This window comes from Zophobas morio, unplaced genomic scaffold (assembly GCF_036711695.1).
Source record: "Zophobas morio isolate AGI-343-1 ecotype UQ-CSIRO unplaced genomic scaffold, CSIRO_AGI_Zmor_V1 ptg000006l, whole genome shotgun sequence".
NCBI classification, from domain to species: domain Eukaryota; kingdom Metazoa; phylum Arthropoda; class Insecta; order Coleoptera; family Tenebrionidae; genus Zophobas; species Zophobas morio.
Window position 1 is genome coordinate 10,861,990 of NW_026972111.1, and position 27,845 is coordinate 10,889,834.

The window sequence follows — 27,845 nt, forward strand, 5'->3', positions numbered from 1 at the left end:
CTTTTCGTATGCTAGGTATGAGATTTGTAGAAGTGAATTTGGGATAAGTTGTAACATGTTACAACTTGCATCAAAGCTATTGTTACAACATGCCCCGTAGCACAATTTTCTACATTTAATTACATTTCGTCAAAATTATGTGGCTTAGCGTCAAAATGTGTAAGGAATATCAAAGCTGAGTAATTTTTGAGCTACATGCAAAACTAAAAGTTTTAAATTAATTAATAACTGATACGAAAAACCAAATTTTACTAAAGCAATATTTTACATTACTTGGCCAAAACGGGACACGTGCACACATCCACTTACTGCGCTGGCTCAAGGAACAGTGGTTGTGATGACATGATGTCTTATGGTGCAAGAATTAAATTCAGTAAAATACCTGACGTTAAAGAGTTTAAATTGTGGGTAAAAATTTAGTGTTACAACTTACCCCTGTTACAACAAGCCCCTAGTTCCCCTACTGAGGTACGGGAGGATTTAAAACAAAATTCTCCCCTTAGGCAGTTATTATCATCATACCATCATCACATCACCGAGATATTTTTCTCGCACCGTGGAAAGCTCTATCATCGAGACACATTTTCTCGCAACGTGGAAAATTATACCACCGAGAAGCTTTCTCGCAACGCCTGACGCATTTTGTGTTTATTTATCACGTGTTTGTTTGGGATAAATTGGGGACAGTTCACGATATAAACTCCCAAAGCTAATTGTTTTAAGTAACCAATCACTTGGATCAAGGTATCATTTAACATAACGTAAATTCTTTGTATGAGTCGTTGATAAAGTGTGGCATAATTAAACATAATGTAAATTCTTTGTCTGAATCGTTGATAAAGTGTGGCATAATTTAACATCAGGTAAATTCTTTGTTCTGGCAGTGGCCATGATGAAAGAGTATTTTCAAACCGAGCACATGTTTGAACTGTAAAATCTTATTAAAAAAATGAACAACATTGTGGGTCATGTGGGACGTGCATTTTATTCCTTAAATTTAGACCATTATTTGCACAGCGTCACAGGATTGATCACATTTCTGGGAAACATATTTTTGACGTATTATTTTTTTTAACGACGCATACGTCCAACGCCATTTTGAACCTCCAGATTGCCTGTTATGGTTTTTTGTGTTTGTTTGGGGGAATGTATAACTTTTAAAAATAACTGAAATGGACATAAAATAAACTCATGTAATTTCGTAAGCTTTGCAATTTTTCACCTCATACAATTTCTCTCTATCTCACAATTTTAGCCTCAGTAATTTTCTTGTTGTATAATTTGAATTGAACGTAAATTTTCATGCTCTGTAGTTTCTAACCTCACGTAATATTTTTTTGTCTGCGCAAGTTGTATTTCACACCAGTTTTTTTTTTGTTTTTATAAATCTTTGCTAAGTTTTTGTTTTGTAAATATTTTGTTGATTAATGCTTCCCTCATAAAATTGTCTGCTGTACCATCTTGATGTCAGATAAGAATTATTTGCTGTTTTAAATTTCACAAGAGTGTATAGCGAATTCAAATGTTGTTTATTGCTCTTTTGAAACTTTAACACTTGTTCAGTTGTAGTTTAATATCAGAGTTATGGAAACTCAACATTTAAATGGAATTGAGGTTAAATAACAGCGAAATACGTGGCAGAAGCGGAGTGCGCGGTTCCTAGTCGAGCTGGCGGGATTTATCGCGCCATCTGCACAAAGGGTGCAGGCTTTGTATAGAAGTCAGGAGGGTCGAGACGTGACGCTGTCGGCTTTGCTCTAGACTGAAATTGATATATTTCGATCGTCACACTCTTATAGCGCTCTAGTGCCGCTGCCGCTGGATAGTTTTTTATTAAAATTTTGTTCTCATGTTGACTGCCACACAAATTTGCCGCCACACTTCCGTAATCACTTGTGTATTGGCATTCAGTTATTTTATTTCATATTTTGCTTTGTTTTTATCAAATTTGTCATATTCAAATATTTGCATTAATTCAGAACGTTTAATTTGGTTTCATTCAAAGTTTGGAAAGTTTTTTTTTTGTAGCTGAGAATTAAGCGGTGCCTTCAACGGGCACCACTTAGTGGCATTTTTTTTTGTCAGTGGAGGAATAAATAATTTTGTGTCCTCCATATATTTGGTGTTTTATTTAGCGGTACTTTTCCAACCCTAGGGTCCACCATTTGCATCTGAACGCATCCCGCCATTTTTCAAAAACAGAATGTAGGGTGCCACTTTGTTAGGCCGAATTTTGAATTTTTCGCGGGTTTTTCAAACTTTTTCAAGTGTCAATTTAAGGCGGGAAGTTTAGGTTACCACAATGGAAAGTCATTGCGTAGCACTTCTATTTCATTTATGCATGTTTTAGATTTTGTCTTTTTCCTGGTATATATATAATCATTTTTCTTTTATCATGTTTGTAGTTTTATCTTTCAATATAACAAGTTATTAAAATGTAGGAGCGTTTAATTGTCGTCTCTTCTCCCACATGCTGTTTAACTCTTCCATTTCCAAGGAAATGTGCCTATAGGCAAATAAATAGTTTTGTTAGTGTCCAACGAAAATTTCAGATGTAAGTGCAAAAATACTCTCACTAACAACCCATTCAAAAATACCCGAGTATTGCACCCGAAAGTGTTACGTGGGACACCCTGTATAACAGTTTTTTAAATAAAAAAATATATTGCAGCACTTACCACCTTCTCCACTTCACCGATACAATGTGATTGTAGGTACTTAAAAGATCGTGTATCAATTTGGCTTTGAAATTTCATGAAATTTGCCGCTTCGTTGTGATGACTACAACTACTCATTTGTCACAAAAATCGATTATAACCTAACTTTCTTAGGTGTGAGAATGTGTGCCTAGTAAAATGTAGTAATGCCTGATTGAATAACAACCAAAGCATGTTGCAGTTTTTGCAAAACCACCCTGATGTACGATCTTTTATAACCGGCCTGTATACTATAAATATCCATTCGCTTTTCGGGCAAATTTATGTTGCCAACAATTTTTCAACACATTCTAAAAAGAAAATCTGCATCAATAACAAAAACTTTATTTTATTACGAAAATACAAATGAATTACCGTGCAACGATTACAAAAGCAACGGTGACTGAAGACTTTAAAATGTAAAGGTTAGATCCTAAAACTAGTGACTGAAAACACATGACTAAGTCAATTAGGTATTTTGCAAATCTGCATAAGGCAACTTACTTTATTATTAGTGTTAACACCTTAACTATAGTGTTTTTTGTACTTAACTATGTTAGACCAATCACAGACTTTTCTTAATAAAAAGGAAGATTAAATTAATCGTACGTTCCAAAGAGCTACATAATACTACATGAAAACAAGAAAATAAAAATATGAATAAAATAGAAATAAGTACTCCATAAATAAAACAAAACAATTTAAATAAAAGAAATAGCGACGAACATGATACGAGTAAAAATGAAATCTACAGACGGCAAGACGTAAAGAATGAGGTATTTACAAAACAAAATAAATAATGAACACATGTGGAAGTCTCGTATATTTTAACCCTAGCTTGGTTCATTATTGACACTCCCATGTACCCTAAACCTATACAAGCACGTGTAATTTGGGTTTCCATGATTTGACTTAATCCTAATCTCTACCATAGCGAAAGTCAAACCTTTCTGCTGCGCTGCAAAGAACTGAATGGGGTCTCCGTCGTAGTCATAAACGTACTCGCCGATTTTCACCGGATCCCTTTCATTCTCCGTCTCCAAGCCAAACACCTCAAATTCTTTCGGCGCCGAATCGATCTTACCACCCGGTACCAACAACCTGCTCACATGTTCCATCGAAAACGCCTCAATGTTAACTCTCGCCGCCAACTTAATAACCAAAAACCCTGGAAAGTTTTGGAATGCCCAACACTCCCCTGGATTGATTCCCGGAGTGATCACCACCCGAGGAGAAATGGTAGGATACCAAACGGGAAGTCCCAACACCGAAATCACAGCGGTCCCTGAGTGGTAACTCTCCGTACACCTCGTGGTTACTATTTCTCCTCCCAGAGGTTCCATTGCATAATCAACCAATCCCGTTCTATCAGCATCATAAATCTTCAAAGACGCATGCACGATTTTTTTTATTTGTTCCTCAGTGACTGACCCTGAATCAAATGGGCGGTCCGATAACCTCGTGACTACTTTATCCATAACCTGATTGGCTGTGTTCTCAACAGAAATGTCAAATTTGTTGGTCAAGGTTTCCGTTAGGTTGGTTAAGCGGTTTTCTAGATGTTGCTTAGCGACAAAAAGAGAGTGCAACCAATCAGTCAGGCCTTTCTGGTTTGATAAGAATTCAGGGTCGTTGAGTAGAGCGCCAACAATCTTGGTTATGTAAGGTTCTAAATCTATCATTTGCTTGCTGCAACAGCGGTTCATCTTTTGGGTTAAGCGTGCCAAATTTCGGACATTTTCGGTTCTTATTTGCGATAGTACGCGATCCATGTCTGCATTTTTCGTTTGCTGTAGAACTAACAGGTCACTCTTCATTTTGTTGACTTCGATTTTCAGTTCGGCGATCACTTGAAGCAATTTTTCGTCAGATTCTTTTCCAGTTTTGATGTCGTTGTGGTAGTTGTTGATTATGTTGTATATTTTTGGGTTTTGTAGTACTTTTTCGATTATCTCGTCTGTGTTTAACTGGACGAAATTGTTTGTATTTGAGTCTGAGTTGGAATTTACAAGCGGACTGCTTAGTGGAGGAAGAATATCGTTTTCTTCGGGGGTAAGTATTGGTGGTGGTTTGAAGGGTGGAGATACCGATTCAGAGGACGGATTAAGGTATGACCAGTAGATGGCGCTGCCCAACGATGAGAGTAAAAACCATGCTGTAAATAAGTGAACATGAAACGATAATTCCAACCACTTTTATGACCTAAAAGTTAATACTACTTTAGAAATGACTGTTGTTACGAAATAAGTTTTGTTTGATTTCATTACTGGAATAAGTTTGTGCGGTCAAACAAAAAAATAATGATAATTAAAACGAAGTAAACATTATAATAACCACTGAAAAAACAAAAAGAAAAGATTAATACAACTTACCTCTCTTAGTCTTTCATCCCTGAGGTATTTACTCAAAGAACATCATAATTTATTAGAGATAATTTACATACAACCTGTAGAACAGTGCATATTTGTGTGATTATTTGTACAACTATTATCCAATAATGGCACAGTCGTTAGGATTTACTTAAATTTTAGAATTTAGATTGCTTTGTTAAATCTTTATTATCGTAACAAAAATAAAATCAACTAAACGTTTTATCTAGTATTCTAATTGTACAACCTACATTATTATCTATTCCTTCCAAGATAATTTAATATAATTAACACAACCTTTTTGAATTTTCCGTGATTCTCCACCATGTGTTAGTTTTGTAACGAAAAGCACGTGTCGACATAAGCAATACATATGACTTGTATTAGGGGCACCACAAGCTTACACAATTATTAGACAGAACTTTCATAAATGTGTGATCCTCGCCCCTTAGTACCACCTTGCTCACTAAAAGTAAAAGGAAAAAGCATATAAATGTGCACAATTTATTAGATCATATAAATTAAATTAAGCAACAATATAAAATCACTAAAAGTTACAACACCATGTTATATAAATAATAAAATATGAAAGTTAATAAAAATCAATGAATGAAAAACGAACTAACACTATGTTAATTATTTAAACACCATCACACAAAAATTATTTCATTAAATGAAAAAATAGAAAAACGTGGACGAGACCTATGCATGGAGAGTAGTAAATAGAAATCAACACATCTTTCCCTCCATACAACTCACACTATCATAAACGTGTTAATAGCACGTGAAGCGCCTGTCAAAATTACTGAAATAGGTTCGACGCTGCGTTTATGAATGAGTTATAATAAGTGGAAATGTAACGTCCGCAGTGAGGGTGGCAGAAAGGGGCGAGATAGACGCCACTAGCCAACAAGACATGTAAACCTGAAATACCATTAACGATAACACTTGGTCAGTCATAATTGATACAGCGCACATGATCAAAATTTAACAATTAAATGATCGATTTTCGTTAACCATAATCATCCTCAAAATGTGATAGTAGATAGGATGAAAAATTTAAAATTTTATAAAATAGCATACTCTTGTACCTGTGGTTTATGAACCCGCCTTGCTTAATTTTAATTTCTAATTTTTTATTAGTATATGTATTTGAATTAAGAATTATGTATACAAATTTTCTTACTGAATATATTATTCAGTGAAGTAAGAAAGTATCACCACAGATCCAAAGATAATTTTTCCAGAGGAAGAAGTGCATATAGAAGTTTTCTAATTAGGTTTTCAATTTCCTAAATGCGTTGTCGCTATTGTCATGTACGAAGTATGTGTAATTGTTTCCTTTTTATGAGGTACTTAATTTTGAATATAATGGCTCATTATGAATTCCAAACTCAAAAGGACGGTCTTGAATAATTGTACTGTCACCGAGGATTGTTCGCTTAGTTGATTTTTCTCATTTTTCATTAAACATAAACCGTCAAATATTAACGAGTTCAGCGTCAATTTATTATTGACCGACTTTAGTGTGAATCTTTAAAGAAAGAAATTAAAATTTCTTTTTTTTCTATTTCTCAGTTTTCAAAGTTGATTTCGATATAACATGTGATCAAATATGGCTATTAGGTCACTTGGGTTGGTACTTTAAACACAGCAACAAGCCAAAGTAAGATGTCGCGTCAAAAGTCCAAAAAAATCTAGGTTAGATGTCATAATTTCACGTCTCAAAAAAAATTAAGTTGGGATGTCGATAAGGTTATTTACGCAGTGGTATTTTTGGGCTGTGACGAAAGTGTTTTGAGTGTGTCACGGTGTTGTTAGACCTGTCTAAGCTGGTAAAGTTTTCGTTCTCTCGCAATTTATTTTTAAACTAGAACCTCTTCGTGAAGAAACCGCGAGTACTTAATTATACTATTTTTGTCGCGGGCGACTGTAATGTTAATTTTAACACACATGATGAACGAGCTTTATTAAGTTGAGTAAATACGGTTTTACTTTTTTCGTCATGAGCTCAGGATGAAGTTAATTTTGTGAAGGAAGGAAGCAACTTCAAAACTGCCTTTTCTCGAATTTGGCTATTTGAAAAAAAAGCGAATGTTTTCATTTGTCCGACTTCGATGTGCCAACATTGGACAATAACTTACATGGCTGCCAACTAAGGCTGTCAAAATAACAACATTTATTCACACGATTTTTTTAAATAAAGACGTTAAATTTCCTTAATAGAAAAAATAGTATAAATACATAGCAACAACATCAATTTCATTCTCTTGATTACGATTTTTAATAAATAAATATCGGGTGACTATTAATGATTCAAGCAAATTTTTGTGTTGGCAATTCTGAATTGTTGGTATTTCTGCTACGTCAGTTCAGAGGTGTCAATTTTGACATGAGCACGACTAACAAACGTGTTGATTGGTCGAGACGAGGGCAACTGTTATAAATGTCACTTTTACAATAAGGTTTGTCATCATAAAATTTTAAATAGGTTGCCAACCTGACAAAAATAATCACAAACTTTAATAGTCACTTCCACTTGGTGGAGACTAAATAATACATATACGAAAAAATGTACGTGCTACTGATTTCTGATGAATTGTCTTGTATTTGGATTTTTTTTTAAGTTTTTCGACTTCGAAAGTTTTAAATTCTTTAGATTGTTTCAGATATAATGTCTTCAAGGGTATATTTGTCCATTTTAATTCTGCTGATTCTAAAATCATCACTAAATCAGCGAAATTCTGCGCCATTTTAAAATTGAAAATAGATTTTAAAGATTCCAAAATAAGAAAACTGATATTTACAGAATTTGGAAATTTGGTAACTCCAAAAATTTTTAAATTTACATTTGGTTTCGAATAAAATGGTTTTAAGGACTTTCCTAATCTTTAGATCAGCGATATCTGATCGCAGAAAATTTTGGAATTTTCAATTTTTATTTTATATTTTTAATTGGGAGTTTTACGTAGCTAAATTAAAAAAAAAACCCTAATTTTTAGAAATTTAACAGTCAGCTTCCAGTTGTCTAAATATTTTTGAATTCGATAAATTACCAATTTCATCAGATGCATGAAATAAGAAATAAATTGTATAGTAAATAGTATATCAAATAAAGTTACGATTAGCGCTTTTTTAATTTTTCACATTCTATGTTGTCGATTCTATTATTAGTTTCCACTCCCACTAGACAGAAGAACATAAGTAGCCCCGCCCACCCACCTTGTCTCCTTTTCAGTGATTGGTTTTATCCGATCTGAATGAAATGCATGATCTTATACTGAACAGAAATAAAATTAGTAGTTACAATGAGAAGACAAAGGGTGGGTGGGGGAATAGTATTTGATAAGATAAGACTGATTTTGGCAAATGACATACCCTCTAAAAAGTGCTTAAACATTCTCAAAAAATTCAGGGATATGATCTCGACGTGCTGATTCCAGAAATGTATTTTATTGGGTGATTCTGGGAAAACGGTTTTAATCGAAGAAATGAGGCCGGAAGTGAATTCAACGGCCCTAAATCTTCGAGAAAATGTCTTTAGTTGAATTTTGAAAATGGTCAAAATGTATAGGTACATAGTGAAAATTTTTATTTCTGAAAAAGTTGATTAAAAATTCTCAAAAAATTAAATCAAAAAGATCCGGACGTACTGATTCCAAAAATATAACCTGTTTATGGTCACGGAGTAATATTTTGGAAATATTCGTAACGAAAATCGAAATTTTTGAAATTTCTAAAAATTTCGATATTTGAATGGGAGACTGGAAAAACGGTTTGAGTGACCGAAGAAATCACACCGGAAGTGAATTCTACGCCCCAAAATCTACGAGGAAATATATTTAGTTTAATTCCAAAAATGGTCAAAAATGGACCGAAATTGGTATGTGGTGAAAAAATTTCATTTCTGAAAACGTTTAAGAATTCTCAAAAAATTCAAGGATATAGATCTCGACATGCTGAATCCAAAAATATAGCCCGTTTATGGTCACGGGGCACTATTTTGGAAATATTCGCTATGAAATTCGAAATTTTTGAAATTTCGAAAAATTTCGACATTTCAATAGGCGATTCTGGAAAAACTGTTTAAGTAATCGAAGGAATGAGGCCAAAAGTGACTGCTACAGCCCAAAATTTACGAGAAAATGTATTTAGTTGAATTTCGAAAATGGTCAAAATGTGTAGGTACATGGCGAAAATTTTCATTTCTGAAAAAGTTGATAAAATTCTCAAAAAATTAAATCAAAAAAATCTCAACGTACCGATTTAGATTTCTAAAAATTTCGATATTTGAATGGGCGACTCTGTAAAAACGGTTTCAGTAACCAAAGAAATCAGACCGGAAGTGAATTCTACGGCCCAAAATCTACGAGAAAATACATTTAGTTTAATTTCGAAAATGGTCAAAAACGGACCGAAATTGGCATACATGGTGAAAAAATTTCAATGTGAAGGCAGATGATTGACAAATTTATGTTTTGTTAATTTCAGTTTTATTTGTGTTTTTTTTTATAATCACCATATCTTGCCGATCTATCCTTTAGAAATTATTTTATTGCAACAAGTAAATCGACTACTTCTTGCAAGCTTGACAACGCCAACTACGATTAATTTTATTTTATATCTCACGGTAAGGGCTTCCGCGTAACTACTGCTATATTTATCTGTGGCAGTGATAAAATAATTAAATAAACATTGATAAAATCAAAAGTATGAAACAATTGGTTAACAAACAATTTCAGATTGTACATTTAGCAGATCACGTTTTTAAATAGCACCGTAGCTAGACCACGTTGTATACTTTTACGTGGATTTTCTGTTTGTTTAACATAAATTGTAGAAAAATGAAATTCATTGATTATGAACGAAATTAATTAAGAAAAACAACAGAAACACAAGCATTTTTTAGATGTCTTTAAACAATTACGAAGATTTCTGGCGAAGTATTTTTTTACTAATTTTTTACTTTTCTTGTCTTTGAAAGTAAATCAACTGAATGAGGAAAAAATGTATTGGTTCATAAAGATTCCTACAAACATAAAAATTCTGTGTTGCTTTGTATAATAATTTGTTGTTATATGAAGTTGTAAGTAACTTCAATAATGGGGCTCGCGATACTTATTTCGGAAGAGTTAAAAATTTTAGCCAGTGTGTAGTTCTTCTAATTGATAGTTATATGAATATATGACACCAACAAAAAACAAAATATTGCAAAGTCAGATTAGATTAGATAAGAAAATTTGCACATTTAAATTTATGCTATTTGGATGTGGGTAAAGAAAGATTTCCTAGGAATATAATATATACGTTTTACAAATCATCATGTATAGTTTAACCACCTACGTCACATTGTACATAATTTTTTTTTTAATTAAAAAAAAAACAAGACCAAAAATCGATCATTTAATTGTCACTTGAAAAATACAAAGTACCCACTCACCTGCAAACAATAAAAGCGGCAACAGACATAAAGCCACCACAGCTCTTGTCCTCTTCCCCCCTCCCGCCGATTTTCTCAGCAACCACGTATCCAGAAGCATCACTCGGCTGGCCAAATGATGAAGCTTCTTTCCGAAATAGATCATCGTGGAATTGGACGCCGTGTACACAGTGTTGAAGCACCAATAAATCACCGTGTATATACTGACGAATACTGAAGTTATTACTGACACGACGGTTCGTTTTTGCGTCGACGAGGATCTGTATATTTTGTAACTCTCATCGTTTTCTTCATTGTTGTTTGTCGATGAGAACAGTCTTTGTTTCAAGAGATGAGATTTTGAAGCGAGATAGGAGTAGGAGTCCGTGTTGGTGCTGGAGTCCGAGTGGATGGTCCTTCGAGACATGTTGGGCATTTGCACGACACCCGGAGCGAGTTCGACGCGATCACGGGAGTGCCGCGAGTATGTGTAGTCTGTTTTCGGGTATTTGCTAAAAAGAATTGATAAGAAATTCATTAATAAAACGTTATCGACGCAGTGGCAAAAAGCGGTCGCGATTGAGTGTAATAAAATGTGTTGAAGTGATAAATTATTCGTTTCGTAATATTTAGTGCAGTTTCGGTATCATAATGATTCGTATGTTAATTTTCAAAAACCGCAACGGTATCTGCGGTTTTTTTTAATCTGATATTGCCTAGACTTACATGCGTTCTAAAACTACTTCGATATTCTGGTATTCTGGTTTTGGCTTTTTTTTTGCATTCTGAAAGGTTTTTGTATAATGTGTATGAGAACATTTGTTTTTAAGCAATGTCGCTCTTACGTTATGTATGTACATTGTGTAAGGCTATGCAAAACCCGCATTACATTTTATACAAAATGAAACCAAAACCAACAAGGTGATGACGTCACCTCAAAATTTTGCAGAGTAAATTTTATTTAATCTCCTATACTTGTGGTTTATGAATCCGTCTTGATTTTTTACCCTAAATATCCACATTTTTGGAGAAAAAAAAAATCAAAATTGTATAACTCGATAATTTAACTTTGACATTACAAAGATGTAAGCATGGCAGATTGTTAATAAAATTTTATTCGTTTATACAGTCCCAAAAATTGATGACGTCATCTCAAAATTTGCTAGATGAATCCTATTTTAAATGTGTAAACAATGCATTCGTACTTTTTTGAATTGTTTACACAGGAAAAAAATAATGATGCAATGTATTCTATTAATCAAATCAAGTACGGTTCACCCATTTTCCGGAAAACTTGGGAACACAGTAGCGAAATCAGTATTTGAAAATTTTAAATTAAAATAAAATTTATAATTTTTGCACTGTATACAGTATATACTTATTTGAGGTAGTCTAATACAACTCATTTACGACTGCCAACTATAATTATTTCCAAAAAAGTATTGTTACGAAATACACCCTTACGCCGCCCCAGTACGACGCCTATGGCGGTCGAGAGCCTTCTGGACGTACGCACGGCGCTGATGGGTGAATCATCGCTGTTGACGGCCGAGAGGCGGGCGCATAAAGACAGGTCTGGAGCGTCTCGAAGCGGCGTCCAGGGGAGTCTCGAAGCGGAGTCGCGATGGATGTTCGTGAAGGATCTCGATCAGAGACTATGGGTTTAAATAGAGGCGACCGTAGGTAATGGATTCATTCAGTCAGTGAAGACAGTCAAGAGCGCCGGATTAATTTCTGTACATATTCGTTGCAATAGATAGTGTTGTAATTCGAGCTAAAGAAATAAATATTTGAGTTTCACCAACGCCCGATTTATTATACGCCCGTCAATCGTAACACTGGTGTCAGAGTGGGATTAATTGTGAAATAAATCGGGATTCGAATTTGTGTTGGTGCTACTAGGGGAGACCGGAACAAAGTGAACTTTCGAGAAAATTCTCTCGCGCGACGTCCGTCAAGACTCTAGAAGTTTCTAGAAGAAAATTTTATGCCGACTACCACAAGAGCGCAAACAGCCAACATGGAGGAACAACTGACCAAAATGATGAAAATGTTGAGCGAAAATCAAAGAATAATGGAAGAAAATAGAAAAGAAGATCGAAGAAGAATGGAAGAAAATCAAAGAATAATGGAAGAAAATAGAAAAGAAGATCGCAGAATAATGGAAGAAAATCAAAGAATAATGGAAGAAAGTAGAAAAGAAGATCGCAGAATAATGGAAGACAATCGAAGAATAATGGAAGAAAATCAAAGAATAATGGAAGAAAGTAGAAAAGAAGATCGAAGAATAATGGAAGAAAATCTAAAAGCTATGCAAACTACACTTTTGAACAGCCGAAGTGAAATCCTCCAAGTCATGCGAAATGAAGTGGACGAGGTGAGAAATGAAATGGAAAACAAGATCAAGGAGCTCGAAGAAAGGTTGCAAACATCACGACCTACAATTACGACCCCTGCAGAATTCAGTCCGGTGAGAGTTCAACCCCCTATTTTCGATGGGCAGACGTCGTGGACTACTTATAAGAAGCAATTTGAAGCTGCGGCCTTGTCGAATAGCTGGAATGACCAACAGAAAGCGACCGCTTTGGTAGTAGCACTACGAGGTGCGGCCCTGGAGATTCTACAGACATTATCAGAAGAGAACCAGAAGGACTATACCGCCTTGACGACCGCCCTTGAACTCAGATTTGGAGATGAACACCTCCGGCAAGTTTTCGTAGCGCAGCTTAAATCTAGGATTCAGAAGAGTAGTGAATCTCTTCAGGAGTTTGCGGCTGATGTTAAACGCTTGGTACACCTCGCCTATCCTGAAGCTCCGCAAGACTTCCAAGACAGACTGGCAGCAGAAACCTTCGTAAACGGCGTAAGAGATAGTGAGGTAAGAAGAGTCCTGCAAATCTCCGGGTTCAAGAAACCATCCGAGGCGCTGATTCGAGCGTTAGAAGTGGACGCCGCATACAACAGCTCACCTCGTTCCAACGTTAAGATACGAGGCATCGGGGTTGAGGGCGAAGTAAACCCTATTCAAGAGAGTCTCGACAAAATGAGAGAGAACTTTGAGAAATTCGCCCGCGAAATAATTGCCGAAATCAAGACGGGCAGTTCTAGACAACATGGAGGGCGCCTAGAATGTTACAGGTGTGGGCGTCAAGGGCATGTTAGGAGGGATTGCCGTGTTAGATCGCCAGGGCCGATGAGGAGATCGCAGCCGCGACCTCGTCTACATCAGGAGCAGGAAAACTAAAGGCAGTCGGTACCTCGGGGCGCGTACTGGCTGCTAAAAGAGAAGCCCCAACAACTGTAATGGTTAGAAGTATCGCGGGGAGCGTCGATAGTCCGACAATCAGCGGAAAAATCAATGGACGGGAATCGAAGATCATCATCGACACAGGAGCCGAAGTGTCCCTTGCACGCAGATCCAGGTTACAAAATTGTCAGATTAAATCAGTATGTACCGCCACGAATGTGAAGACGGTCACGGGAGAAACAACACCGGTTCTGGGTACAGCGGTGGTGAATGTAGAGCTCGGTCGACTCCGAATAAGGCATGAAGTTCTGGTGGCGGAAATCGCTGACGATTTCATTCTGGGAATGGACCTAATCAGCCGGTATGGTTTAATGATCGATCCAGAACAGAAAATTCTGCGTTTTGGAGCCGAAGAATTTGTGCTGGGACGTCCGAATGCGGAAGCTGCAACGGTCAGACTAGTGGTCTGTCAGACAACGAAGGTAGATGGTAATGCAGAAGTCATCGTTCCCGCCAGAGTAGAGACAAACCCCGGATACAGTTTGGGGATGGTGCAGCCGGCAAGTGACTCGACCCACAAGCTCCTGATCGCGAGCACCCTAGTCAAAACCGACCGTGACATACCCATACGTGTGGCAAACGTGTTTCCCAATGCAGTCAATATTAGAAAAGGGGAGATTATTGGAATGTGTGAGCCAGTCGCCCGAGTGTTGAACTGCGAGGAAGAAGACGTTGAGAATGAGTCTAAGGACGGGGATACCAAAGGCTTGGAGGTCAACTGGGACCAGCTGTCTGCTCGTGAGAGAAAACTGACCAAAGGACTCATTCGTAGGCACCGTAATGTCTTCGCCTCAGAGGAGGAACCATTCGGGAAGACCAACATCGTAGAACACCGAATAAACACTGGTGACACGCAACCGATCCGTCAGGCTCCTCGAAGACTACCCCTAGCCAAACAAGAAGAAGCTACAAGACTCGTGGACAACATGTTGAGAGATGGGGTAATCGAAGAATCCAACAGCGCGTGGTCATCTCCAGTAGTCTTGGTTACCAAGAAGGACGGGACTACCCGATTTTGCGTCGATTACAGGAAACTGAACGACGTCACGAAGAAAGACAGTTACCCCCTTCCTCGAATAGACGATACCTTGACGACCTTATCCGGCTCGGCGTGGTTTTCGACCTTGGACTTGAAGAGTGGCTACTGGCAAGTAGGCTTGCACCCGGACGACAAAGAAAAGACTGCGTTCTCCACCGGAAGTGGCCTCTATCACTTCACCGTTATGCCCTTCGGGTTATGTAATGCGCCAGCAACATTCGAGCGGCTGATGGAGATGGTGCTAAAAGGGTTGACATGGAAGACCTGTCTGGTATACCTCGACGACGTCATGATTATGGGCAAAACGTTTGACGACCATCGGAAGAATCTCGAGGAGGTGCTAGAACGAATGGAGAAGGCTGGTTTGAAACTAAATCCCAAGAAATGCTCGCTCTTCCAGAAAAGAGTCGAATTCCTAGGCCATATCGTGTCAGAGAAAGGAATAGAAACCAATCCGACGAAAGTTCTTGCTATCCGGGATTGGCCCATACCAAGAGACAAGCATGAACTACGAAGCTTCTTGGGACTCTGCACATATTACCGACGATTTGTAGAAGGGTATGCCGACATCGCAGCACCGTTACACCAACTGACGGAGCAGAAGGCGACTTTCAAGTGGAGCAGTACATGTGAGATGGCCTTTAAGAGACTGAAGACGACTTTGTGCACCAGCCCCATTTTGGCTTACCCCAGGGACAAAGGAATGTTCGTCCTCGATACCGATGCGAGTAACTCGGGAGTTGGGGCCGTATTGTCGCAGATACAAGATGGGGAGGAAAGGGTTATCGAATATTTTAGTAAATTACATTCCAAACCAGAGAGAAATTACTGTGCCACAAGGAAGGAACTGCTAGCCATTGTCAAAGCCGTCAACCACTTCCACAAGTATCTATACGGACAGGAGTTTCTGATCAGGACCGACCACGCTGCCCTTTCGTGGCTACTGCGGATAAAGAATCCCGAGGGCCAAGTAGCGCGTTGGCTGGAAAGACTACAGCAGTACCACTTTAGGATCAAACACCGAGCGGGTCGACTTCACAACAACGCTGACGCTTTGTCAAGACGTCCGTGCGGAGAGTGCAAGCACTGCGACAGAATCGACGCCGAAGAAGGGAACCTGCCCGTTCGTCGAACGCTTTTTGAGCAAGATGAAGAATGGACAACGGCGCGCCTAAAGCGTGAACAAGAAGCAGACGACATAATCGGGCCAATATTAAAGTGGAAGGAGGAAGGAGTCGAACGACCCGGCTGGGCAGAATTGTCCGACCAATCTCCCAGTTTGAAGGCGTTATGGGCCCAATGGGATTCCTTGGTCATGGAAAATGGGCTCTTGAAGCGGAAGTGGGAGAGTCCTGATGGGCGTACCTCTAAGACGATGCTGGTACTCCCCAAGGTAAAGGTTTCCAAGGTCTTAGAGGAAGTTCATGCCGGAACATCTGGAGCCCACTTCGGAGTGAACAAGACTTTGTCGAAAATCCGGGAGAGGTTTTATTGGGTAGGCTATCGTGACGACGTCGAAAGTTGGTGTCGCAAGTGTACGACGTGTGCGGCCAGCCAAGGTCCTCATACCAGGGCGAGGGGAAAGATGAAGAAATATAATGTTGGGGCACCTTTCGAAAGAATCGCCATTGATGTGGCCGGTCCGTTCCCTGTAACAAACGACGGCAACAAGTTTATCCTGGTGGCTAGCGACTACTTCAGCAAGTGGCCAGATGCCTATGCCATTCCAAATCAGGAAGCCGTCACGGTCGCGAAAGTACTGGTTGACAATTGGATCAGTAGGTTTGGCGTCCCCTTGGAACTTCACTCAGACCAGGGACGCAATTTCGAATCCAACGTCTTCCAAAGAGTGATGCAGCTACTGGGAATACGTAAGACAAGGACAACGCCACTACACCCACAGTCCGACGGCATGGTGGAAAGGTTCAATCGGACTATGGAGCAACACCTTTCGAAAGTGGTAGAAGAGCACCAAAGGGATTGGGACCAGCACCTTCCACTATTCCTGCTGGCCTACCGCGCAGCTATCCACGACACCACGGGCCAAACACCTGCTCACGTTGTATTTGGGAAGGAACTGCGGCTGCCCTGTGACCTAGTCTTTGGATTGGCATCCGAAGAACCAATGGAAGTACGTGACTACGTGGACGAACTGAAAGAGAAGTTGGTCAACGTGCATGAACTAGTGAGGGGCCGGATCAAGATTGCCAGTGACCGAATGAAGACCCGTTATGATGTGAAGGCCAACTGTGGCGGATTCCAGGAAGATGACTTAGTGTGGCTGTATAACCCCCGACGGAAGAAGGGACGTTGCCCAAAACTGGCTCCTGACTGGGAAGGTCCATACACTATCGTCACTAGAATAAATGACGTAGTTTATCGGATCCAACGTGGACCAAAGACGAAGATGAAGATCGTTCATCTCGATCGACTAAAACGGTACGAAGGAAACAACGAAGACGCTTCCGATCGGGACGATCGGATTTGAAGAGGGGGGCAGTGTTACGAAATACACCCTTACGCCGCCCCAGTACGACGCCTATGGCGGTCGAGAGCCTTCTGGACGTACGCACGGCGCTGATGGGTGAATCATCGCTGTTGACGGCCGAGAGGCGGGCGCATAAAGACAGGTCTGGAGCGTCTCGAAGCGGCGTCCAGGGGAGTCTCGAAGCGGAGTCGCGATGGATGTTCGTGAAGGATCTCGATCAGAGACTATGGGTTTAAATAGAGGCGACCGTAGGTAATGGATTCATTCAGTCAGTGAAGACAGTCAAGAGCGCCGGATTAATTTCTGTACATATTCGTTGCAATAGATAGTGTTGTAATTCGAGCTAAAGAAATAAATATTTGAGTTTCACCAACGCCCGATTTATTATACGCCCGTCAATCGTAACAGTATACAAGCGTTCGGTTAGATATTTTTTTAATGAAACATTTGAATAGATTCAGATACTTTATGAAAAGGGGAAAACGATTTCAGATTTGAGGGTTTTTGATCAACATTTTTAAGCAAGGTCTGAAAAAATCGGATTTAAAAAAATACGGTATTTAATCTTTTTAGTTTTTTAATTATTTGGAATTAGAGGTCAAAAAGTAGCAAACAAGATTAAATTTGGAGTTACTTTTATTCAGTTTTTGATAGCGCTTTATATTTTCTTCAGTTATTTTAACTTTCATTTTTCACGTATCGCGTGATTTTTTAAATTTCTGCTCTAGTTATCCACGACTACTGCTGCTTTGGAGCAATACAAAAAAAAATATTTTCATTTACCTTGCTAAATAATAATACAGTAGAACCTCGATAATCCGAATTAATTGGGAAAAAGGTGTGTTCGGATTAACGATTTGTTCGAATCAGCGATTTTCCCAAAAATCTGAAAGGGAATTGAATAACAACCTCATACACAGTTGAAAACAAACTTCAAGAAATAAACCTTAATTTCGTTAAATAAAATTAAAGAATTCTTAAGTAACAATAGATAATAGATACATTCTAAAAAAATATTACTTCGTGCCCAGAAACACGTCATCTTTTTGGAATCAACACGTCGGGATCTATACCCTGAATTTTTTCAGAATTTTTAAATGAATTTTTCAAAAATTAAATTTTCCATTATGTATTCCCTCCATTATGCAAATTTCGACCCATTCTCGGCGATTTTCGAAATTTACCTAAATACTTTTTCTTGTAGATTTCGGGCCTCATTTCTTCGATAACTTCAACCATTTTTCCAGTTCGTCCAGTTGAAATATAGAAATTTTTAAAAATTTCGAAAAATTCTAATTTCACACCAAATTTTCCGAAAATATTGATCGGTTACCATTAACATGCTATATTTTTGGAATCAGCACGTCGGGATATACATAGGTATATCTCTTAAAATTTTGTCAGAATTATTAGGAAATTTTTTCAAAAATGAAATTTTCCTCATGGAAATTTCGACCCATTTTCGACGATTTTCGAAATTTACCTAAATACTTTTTCTTGTAGATTTCGGGCCTCATTTCTTCGATAACTTCAACCTTTTTTCCAGAATTAGTTAATTAATTCAGTGCATTGAAATATCGCAATTTTTAAAAATTTCAAAATATTCCATACAACATATGCAGAAAGATCTTGCGTCATTCTTGCAAGTAGGTGCGTGTTTGCAAGTTCAGTTCGGATTTCAGAGTTTTTGTTCGGATAGAGAAGCATCGACTTCAAATAGCCTCTGTTCGGATTACTGGATGTTCGTGAATTCGGATTATAGAAGTTGTACTGTACTGTTATTTGTTCACAACGTTTACTAGAATATTTTTAATTAATATTTTGTTATACCTGTTCTTAAAATTAAAAAAAAAATGGTCTAGTCTAGGGTAGTACAAAGAATAAAATTTGATTTTGCGAATTTTATTTTTCCATAACCCCTAAATGAAATAAATCTCGGCGGATTCATAAAACACATTTTTTTATTTTACCAAATTTAAATTTTCGGGTGACGTCATCAAAATGGTGGTGAGGATAATCAGATAAATTTTGGTTATCGTTTTACCGTTTACACGATATTCCTAAAATACCAATAAAACTTAATAACAATCCATCCATTAGTTTCAAATTGTCTAAAAAAATAGACAGAGACGGGAGACGATGAAAAAAGGGACGGGAAACCGGAAAATTTGCATCTTATTTTGTTGGAAAGATTTTATTCGAGTCAGTGTTCAATTTATTTTGATTTTAACTGCATTTAAAAAGGCCTTAATATGCGTTATATGTTAGTACAGTATAACCTCTATAATCCGAACGCAAGATTATCCGAACATCCAGTAATCCGAACAGAGGCTAGTTGAAGTCCATGTCCGTTCAATTCGAACAAAAACTCCGCAATCTGAACTGAAATTGAAACAGGGTAATAATCGAAAATTTCATTTTTGAAAAAGTCTAAAAATTGTGAAAAAATTCAGGGTTATGAATTTAGATGCGCTCCTTCCAAAAATATAGCGTGTGTTTATGGTAACGGAGCAATATTTTAGGAATATTTCGTGTGAAATTCGAAATTTTTAAAATTTTTAAAAATTGCGATATTTCAATAGGCGATTCAGGAAAAACAGTTGGAGTTATCGAAGAAATGACCCGAAATCTTCTAAAAAATGTATTTAATTAAATTTAGAAAATCGTCGAAAATAGTCTGAAAGGTAGATCTTATATTCAACAGAAATAAAATCATTTGAATGAGTAGTATCTGCTAAGATAAGACCGCTTTTGGTAAATGACGTATTCTCTAAGAAAATAAAGGGTGGGTGGGTGGGACTAGTACTTTCTAAGATAAAATATTGGAAAAAGATCCAAAGATAGAAGTGAAAATAATAAAGGAAAGTAATTGTTAGAATTAGTCGAAGAGAGAAGATGGGAGATCTTGAGTGGAAATAAACCTTTTTTTAGCAGCCTACGTTCTATGAGTTCCCATTTCCACTCTACAAAAGAACATATATTTAGCCTCGCCCACCCGCTCTGCCTCCATTTTTGTGATTGATTTTATCTAGTCTGACTGAAAATGGTGGGAGTGATCGAAAAAATGAGGCCGGAGGTGACTTCTGTGGCCCGAAATCTATAAGAAAATGTATTTCGTTAAATTTCGAAAATAGGTCGAAATTTGCATAGTGTAAAATTTCGTTTTTCAAAAAGCCGTGTAAATATTCAGAAAAAATTTGTGGTTGTGAGATACCCTCTAAAAAAAAAAAAACAGAGGGCTGGGGCCGAGGCTAGTACTTGCTAAGATAAGACTGATTTTAGCAAATGACATACTCTTTAAAAATATAGAGGACGGGTGGGCGGGTGGGTGGGTCTAGTACTTGGTAAGGTAAGACTGATTTTTGCAAATGACATACCCTTTAAAAAAATAAAGGGTCGGTGGGTGGCGATAGTACTTGCTAAAATAAGACTTATTTTGGGGGGGGGGGGGGGGGGGGGGGGGGGGTTGTATTTTCCAAAATAATACTGAATAATATTACAGTGAAACCTGTCTATGCCGGACTCTGTAGAAGGCGGAAAACTGCTCATCGCGGAAATTTTCCGCAGTCCCGTTTTTTCAAATACCTAATTTAATGTATTTTGGTCCGTATAAGCCGGAAACTGCATAACGCGGAAACGGAAAATATTTGTAAGTCCCAACGTGTCAAAATACATGCACACAACTCTGTGTAAAACGGAAGCGAGAACAAAATTGATGATTTCTACGAAAAATATGCAATTCAATTCGTGGACCTGCAGGTGAATTTTTTGTCAACAGGAAATCACTGTTCTCAATTCTCATTTAATTGGTGTCTCTCGTGGTTATATGTGTGTTCGCAGTGGCCCAAAAAACGACCAACAATAACAGCAAAATGGATTTAATTAATGTACAATTGCAGCAAAATTTGAGTGTTAAAGAAATTGCAAAAGTTCGGTTCCAAAAAACGCAAGTGTATCAAATTATAAAACATATTCCTAAAATAAATTAGAGAATAATGGCAAAGCGGTGAGCGTCTAGCCAACCTTTTGCAGTTGAGAACAAGCATGGAAAATATATCTCAATGGCCGAAAAAGCAAATAACAATAAACAACTATTTCAAATAATTCTTTTATATGTACCTATGTATTCAATTTAATAAAATTTGTTTTTGCACTCATGACCTTTTTTGATAGCTTTCGCGCATTCACCAGAGTGCGGGAGGTCGAACTTCCCGCACACGTGCATTTAACTTCCCGTTGCCATGGTAACCTTAAAATACTCGGGTAGTGTCAACATTGTGACGTGTTGACGGCGCTGTCAATGGCGTTGTTTATAAATAACTCACAGTTAATCTCTTCAGTTTAAAGGTTTATTCGTCGCAAAAAATATTGTACACAACATTGTTCGTGAGCCTGCTTCCCGCATTCACGCAAATGCGGCACTCCCTTCGGTCGTGCCTCAAACAAGCGTTCATGCGGGAAGCAGGCTATCCCGAACTAGTTGCGTAAATTACTATTTCCGTTTTATAGAGGTTTACTGTCCGTCATAGCCGGGTTTCCTGTAAAAGCCGGAACCCTGTTTAAGACGGATAAAAATTTTGGACCCGCGCGATTCCGGCATAGACAGGTTTTACTGTACAAGTCAAAAGTGGCACCGCCCACCCACCCCTATTCTCCTCCTCTATGGGCCTTGTTTTTGAAGTAATTTAAAAAAATTTCGGAAACGACTTGTGTCTTATTTTTAAAACAGTTTGAAAGAATCTCGGGGATCCGCTTTTGTTTTGTTTTTGAAGTAGTTTGAAAGAATCACGGGGACTTCTTGTGTTTGTTTTTGAAGTACTTAGTTTGAAAGAATCTTGGGGACCCCCTGTTGGTCTTGTTTTTGACGTAATTTGAAAAGATCTCAGAGACCCCTTATGATTTGTTTTTGAAGTAGATTGAAAGAATCACGGGGACTTCTTGTGTTTGTTTTTGAAGTAGTTTGAAAGAATCACGGGGACTTCGTGTGTTTGTTTTTGAAGTAGTTTGAAAGAATCTCAGGGACCCCCTGTTGGTCTTGTTTTTGACGTAATTTGAAAGAATCTCAGGGACCCCTTGTGTTTTGTTTTTGAAGTAGTTTGAAAGAATTTCGGGGACCCCCTGTGGGTCCTGTTTTTTAAGTAATTTGAAAGAATCTCAGGGATCCCATGTGGTTTGTTTTTGAAGTAGTTTGAAAGAATATCAGGGACCGCTTGTGATTTTTGTTTAATAAACTTAAGGTTTATTTCTTGAAGTTTGTTTTTAGTTAGCAATGTATGAAGTTGCTATTCAATTCCGTTTCAGATTTTTGAGAGATTTGCTGATCTGAACAATCGCTAATCCGAACACACATTTTCCCCAAGTAATTCGGATTATCGAGGTCAAACTGTAATTTGAAAATAAAAAAGATTTAGATCAGTTTTTTTTTTTTCAAATCACTTGACTTAAATAATCATTTAAATAGGAGTAATTTAAATTGGGCCCACCCTGGTTTTAAGGTCTTTGGTTTTAACTTTGTGCTTAAATTTGGAAATTAGGGTTGGGAAAAAGTTGGATTAAAGAAAAAGAAAAGGAGTATGTTATTTTATAAAATTTAAACAGCATTTTCTATTCAAAATTTTTAAGTGATATCAACGAATTATTCGTGTGGACGATCAGAGAAATTTTGATTAGCGTTTACCATCTATACAATCTTCCTAAAATACAAATAAAACACAACAAAAATTAGTTCAATAGTTTCGGAGATTATTTATCTAATCAAAATGTACACAGACGACAGACAGGCGGAAACGGAAAATCCATTTTTCCACAACAGTCCAGAAGTCGAGAAACAATTAAAGTAGACATTCGCCGGATTACAATTATTTATTACTACGGTACGGAAATAAAAAATCAAAAGAAAATGTGCGTTTTATTTAATATTTTTTATATATTTTATTCTAGTCAGCATTCAATTTATTTTTATTTAAACTGCATTTACAAGATAAACCGTGATATGCATTACACATATGTATTTTCGTTATTCAAAAAGAAAATTGAAAAAATAAGAATGATTTAAATCAGGTCTTTATCAAAAAAAAAATCTTGTATGTGATAACATTTTAGAACTTTTCTCTAAGTCAGCTTTGATCACCTTGTACAAATAAGTTTAGAAGTTGTTTTATTTTCTTACTTATGCTAAAGCAAGATGACTAAAATTTTTCGCAAAAAATTCCAACCTAAATTTGCAAAAATATAGATGCTGTTTCTTACAAAAACTCGAGACTTCTAATTCAATTTCATCAAGTTTTGCCTTTTCTTGGGGAAGAGTTTTTTTTTACTAACTTTCTTGGTTATTTTCTGAATAGATTTAAAACCTTTTTTTTAATTTTCAAATATGTATACAAATTTTGTGAATTTTTTACTTGGGTAAACATATTGATTCATATTACTGAACAAATTTTGACAACGATGAAAACGTAAAAAGTGCAATTTTTTTTATAATTTTCACAATGAATATAATAATTATTATTTTGGAAGACAGATCTAAAAAACCACAACACATTTTGTGCTTATCATAAGGTCATTACGATTCTGTAAACATAAGTATAAATCAGGAATAATGACCTGAAGAGTTAAATGAGTCGTTTCTTTGATCTAACATTAGTCAGGCAGAACTTTCCTCGCACCTGAAATCAAACATTCAAACTAATTCAATGTCTTGGACAAAAAGTTGCAAATTCAATACCTTAAATGACCCGGCCACGACCTACTTGTCTCGTACGTGCGCAAGGTATCGTTTACGTAGAACATGTGGCAAATATATCACAAACATTTTTGTAAAATAATTATTATAATTAAAAACTAAGCCGGATTCATAAACCCCAAGGACAGGGGTATGTGACCTTATTAAATTTAAATAGTTTTTACTAAGCAAAATGTTGACGATTCGATGAGGAGACAACGTTTGGTTAGTTAGTTTGGCTATCATCTGCACGATATTTATTATTATAACACATACAAAATTTTACAACAATTGGTCCGGTAGTTTCGGAGATTATCTGCCTAACAAAAATCAACACAAATGACAGACAGGCAGACGGAAACAGGTGACTTATTGTTTCGCACTCTAGGCGTGTCATGAAACGTCGAGAAAACATGAAAATAACTAGTTGTCCGATAGATCCTATTACAATACTTCCTCGGCTTATGCTCGAGAAGTAACAGTGCACAGAAAAACTAGAACAATTATTTATAAAATCAACATAGCGAAAAACGCATGTGTTTTATTAATTTAGGTTTATTGTAAACATGTTTAATAATTTTTACAAAATGTCGAAGCCAACTTGATGACTTTTTTAACTGAACACCCGATGTATGTATTGTTAAATCACAGGTACCGGCGCAAGTCACGTTATAAATTTCAAGTAAGATCACTCAATAAAATTTTGTTTAACTTTTTGGTTAACATTTTACCATTTACAGTATAATCTTAAAGTACATCTAAAATTCCAAAGCAATCAGTTATAGTTTCGGAGATTGCTTATCTAATAAGTTATATTCATGGAGTAAACACTTACTATTTTAAGAAAACATGTAATAAAATTGAGAACAGATCGAAACGGGAGACCTAGTATTTCATATTTAAGGAATATGAAACGTCGAGAAAATAAGAGTACTTCCACAGCTTACACGCGGAAAGTAATAAAATAAAATAATTACGAAATTGTAGGGAGACCTATTGTTTCGTACTCTAGAGGTCATGAAACGTCCAGAAAACATGATGGGAAGTAAAAAAACAGGAGATTGAACAATTTAACTCTATTTCGAAATTAGAAATCAATAAAAAAATTTGGCAAAGTTACTTTAATCGAGTTCATCGGACGACTGGTCACTTTCATGTTATGTCGACGATTCATGACCCTTAGAGTACGAATACGTGTACGTGTCACTGTTATTTTTATATTTGTACTTATTTTCTTAATCCACATCCAAAATTTCTTAATAAAAAGATCAAATATATTTTTATTGAAAAATACGGCTTGAGGTGACGTTACCGACTACAAATAAATGAATTTTATCGATTATTTCAGAAATTAGTATTATGGTTAAATTTACAGCCCGTGTATCAGATTCGGTACATAATGAATAAATAATATTTATTGTGTTAATAAATTGTGAATGAGTTTACACTTAATGAATCGTCCCTTCATGGAAAAATCGAAGGTCAAATGCACAAAAATTGCTCAAAAGCGGACAATGACTCATTTTTCGTTGATTTTTCTTTACGAAAAGTATGAATATTTTTATTGAACCCATTGAATTGGCCAATCAAAAATTATTTAGTTTCCATATGTACTACGTTAATAACGCATTTGTTTGTAGGTAGATTTCATTTATATTTTATGTGCTTTTAACCAAATTTGGAAACTTTATTGCGAAATTTTCAAGGTTTTATCTTTGAAATGTTAAATATTAAGAAAAAGTTGCTTAAAATTATACCATATTTTCTGTATAAAGGGTGTTTCTTTTATTTGATACAACCCCTGTAACTTTTTTATTCTTAGAGATAAACCTGTAGTTCTTGGACCAAATTTGTATCATTTTAAAAGATATATATGATGGCAACCTCACACTTTTATTATCACTTCGGGCAGAACCGGAAATGACGTCTACTTTTTTTTTTTATGGAACACTAGGTATATTTTTTCATAAATGGAAAGATTTATTTTTTCTAAAAATCAAAAGCAACCAATATTCTAAAATCAATACTTGTTATTCAATAAATTAGACGAAACATTCATATTTATTGACAGAAGTTATCCCTTAAAATGCTACTAATTTTCTCAAAGAACTATATGTTTATCTTTAAAAATAAAACAATTATTACAGGGATTGTATCAAATAAAAGAAACACGTGGTAGGTGTTGTTATTGTTCATTTTTTCTGTAACATCATTATCATTATTGAACTATGACGTCATACACAAACAGCATACCTACAAATTTAACATAAATCACAATGTAGTAATTGTTTTTTTGTACAGTCAAAAATAGTTTTAGATTAGCATATTAATGAGTTGAATGAGAATCTACCACATCATCTGCACAACAATACATAAAAAATGTAACTTACCACCTGCACATGTATTTTTAGTTTTTAATTCAATTATTATCAGCGCAAAATGAACCTCACTTTTGCCAAGATGACCAGTATAACAATACTGATAATGATCATGCAATAGATTATAAAGGCACACCTTTTTTCCTGATTATTTTTTTTTTTTTTTTGGACAGTGTGATTCAAGTTTACATGATAGTATGCCTTTTTATTCACATGGAATGTTAGTATAAGCCTCACAAAAACAAACAAGAATTTCAGTCAACTTGTCACAAAAAATCTTGAGTTATAACAGAAAACAGACTAATTGAAAAAGTGTCAACTAACAATAAAAAACCTAGACTGATGCAGTAGCAAGTAACAGTGTCTAAAGGGGTAATACATACTGTAAGCTCAGAACTCAAATTGGTAAGATTTTGCGTTTTTGATTAAAATATCAACACACCCACTATTTGCTGAACCACAAACTATGAATTCAGCTTCAACTTCAGTCAAATCTTGTACAAACTAATTCAACACTTGATAACGCTTGTTTGAACTTGTCAGAAAGTAAGGTTATGTAAACGTCAAAAAAAAAACATACTCCCAGTATCTCCCAGCTTTCCTGTACAGATTCAATGCTGACACTTCAGCACTTCCATTAGCTGCCGCTAACGCATCTTCAATGATTTGATTTTTCTCATTCTCGGAGATGTGAGAATTCGTCTCTACTTCACCGTCCTCGGAAGAATAATCTGATGTTCTATAAACTGCACGTTTCGATTTTGTTGTACTTTTGCTTTTAACAGGTTTTGTTGTACTTTCATAGAGATATTCGGCCGAATCTTCAGCAGCGTTCGTCGTTGTTCTAAAATAGCGAGTGATGTAAATAAATGCTTTAATTTGTAACAGACGGATAATTTACCTTACAGTGGTGCGTCTGGTCGATCTTGTAACGGAAACATGATTCCCGCCTTCAAAGGACTCCGCTTCAATGAAACTTTGGGTTTGGAAGGGCGTCATGGACCTGGATCTAGACCTCAACTCCATTATTTTCAGACTGAAAAGGGGAGAAATCAACTGCATGTCTCCTACTGCACGGGCTATAAATACCCCATACTGTTCTATTTTGGGGACTGAAAGCCCTTTTTTTACTTACTTTATAGACGGAATAGTTAACACAGCATCTACACACCCTGCTTCGTTTGTATAACCTTCACAAAACTTTAAATATTTTTTTAACGATCAAACATTACAAACTCCAACGGTTTTAACTTATAAACAGACATAAAATGTGTACATACACTTAAAATGCATTATGTATAACATGACGTCATTTTTATAAATGTGTCACAATAAATATCTCCATTTAAAAGTGAACTTTATTTACACTGAACATAAGGACCAAAACCGCCCATTTGAAAATGAAATGACGCTCTTTATATAAGACGC

The 27,845-nt window shown here is 36.5% G+C and overlaps 1 protein-coding gene and 1 long non-coding RNA gene across 2 annotated transcripts; one reads left to right on the forward strand and one right to left on the reverse strand.

The window, feature by feature from the left end:
* Positions 1–3,025: 3,025 nt before the first annotated feature.
* Positions 3,026–27,443, reverse strand: LOC135123583 (klaroid protein-like). Its single transcript, XM_064048364.1, has 4 exons — positions 27,319–27,443; positions 26,998–27,261; positions 10,506–10,996; positions 3,026–4,851 (listed from the first exon to the last, which is right to left on the reverse strand). The coding sequence occupies exons 1-4, from the start codon at positions 27,441–27,443 to the stop codon at positions 3,530–3,532; spliced, it is 2,202 nt and encodes a 733-aa protein (XP_063904434.1). The 3' UTR covers positions 3,026–3,529.
* Positions 26,732–27,768, forward strand: LOC135123590 (uncharacterized). The gene is made up of 2 exons (XR_010279669.1): positions 26,732–26,822; positions 27,326–27,768. It is a non-coding gene; the product is annotated as an uncharacterized LOC135123590 (long non-coding RNA).
* Positions 27,769–27,845: the final 77 nt, after the last annotated feature.

Bases quoted from the DNA above. Each gene is read 5' to 3' on its own strand.
- LOC135123583 (XM_064048364.1), bottom strand. From the start codon at position 27,443: ATGGAGTTGAGGTCTAGATCCAGGTCCATGACGCCCTTCCAAACCCAA. The intron at 10,997-26,997 runs GTATGTTTTTTT...AATTCTTTTTAG, and splicing joins AAAGCTGGGAGATACTGGGA to CAAATACCCGAAAACAGACT. The intron at 4,852-10,505 runs GTGAGTGGGTAC...ACTTATTTACAG, and splicing joins GCCGCTTTTATTGTTTGCAG to CATGGTTTTTACTCTCATCG.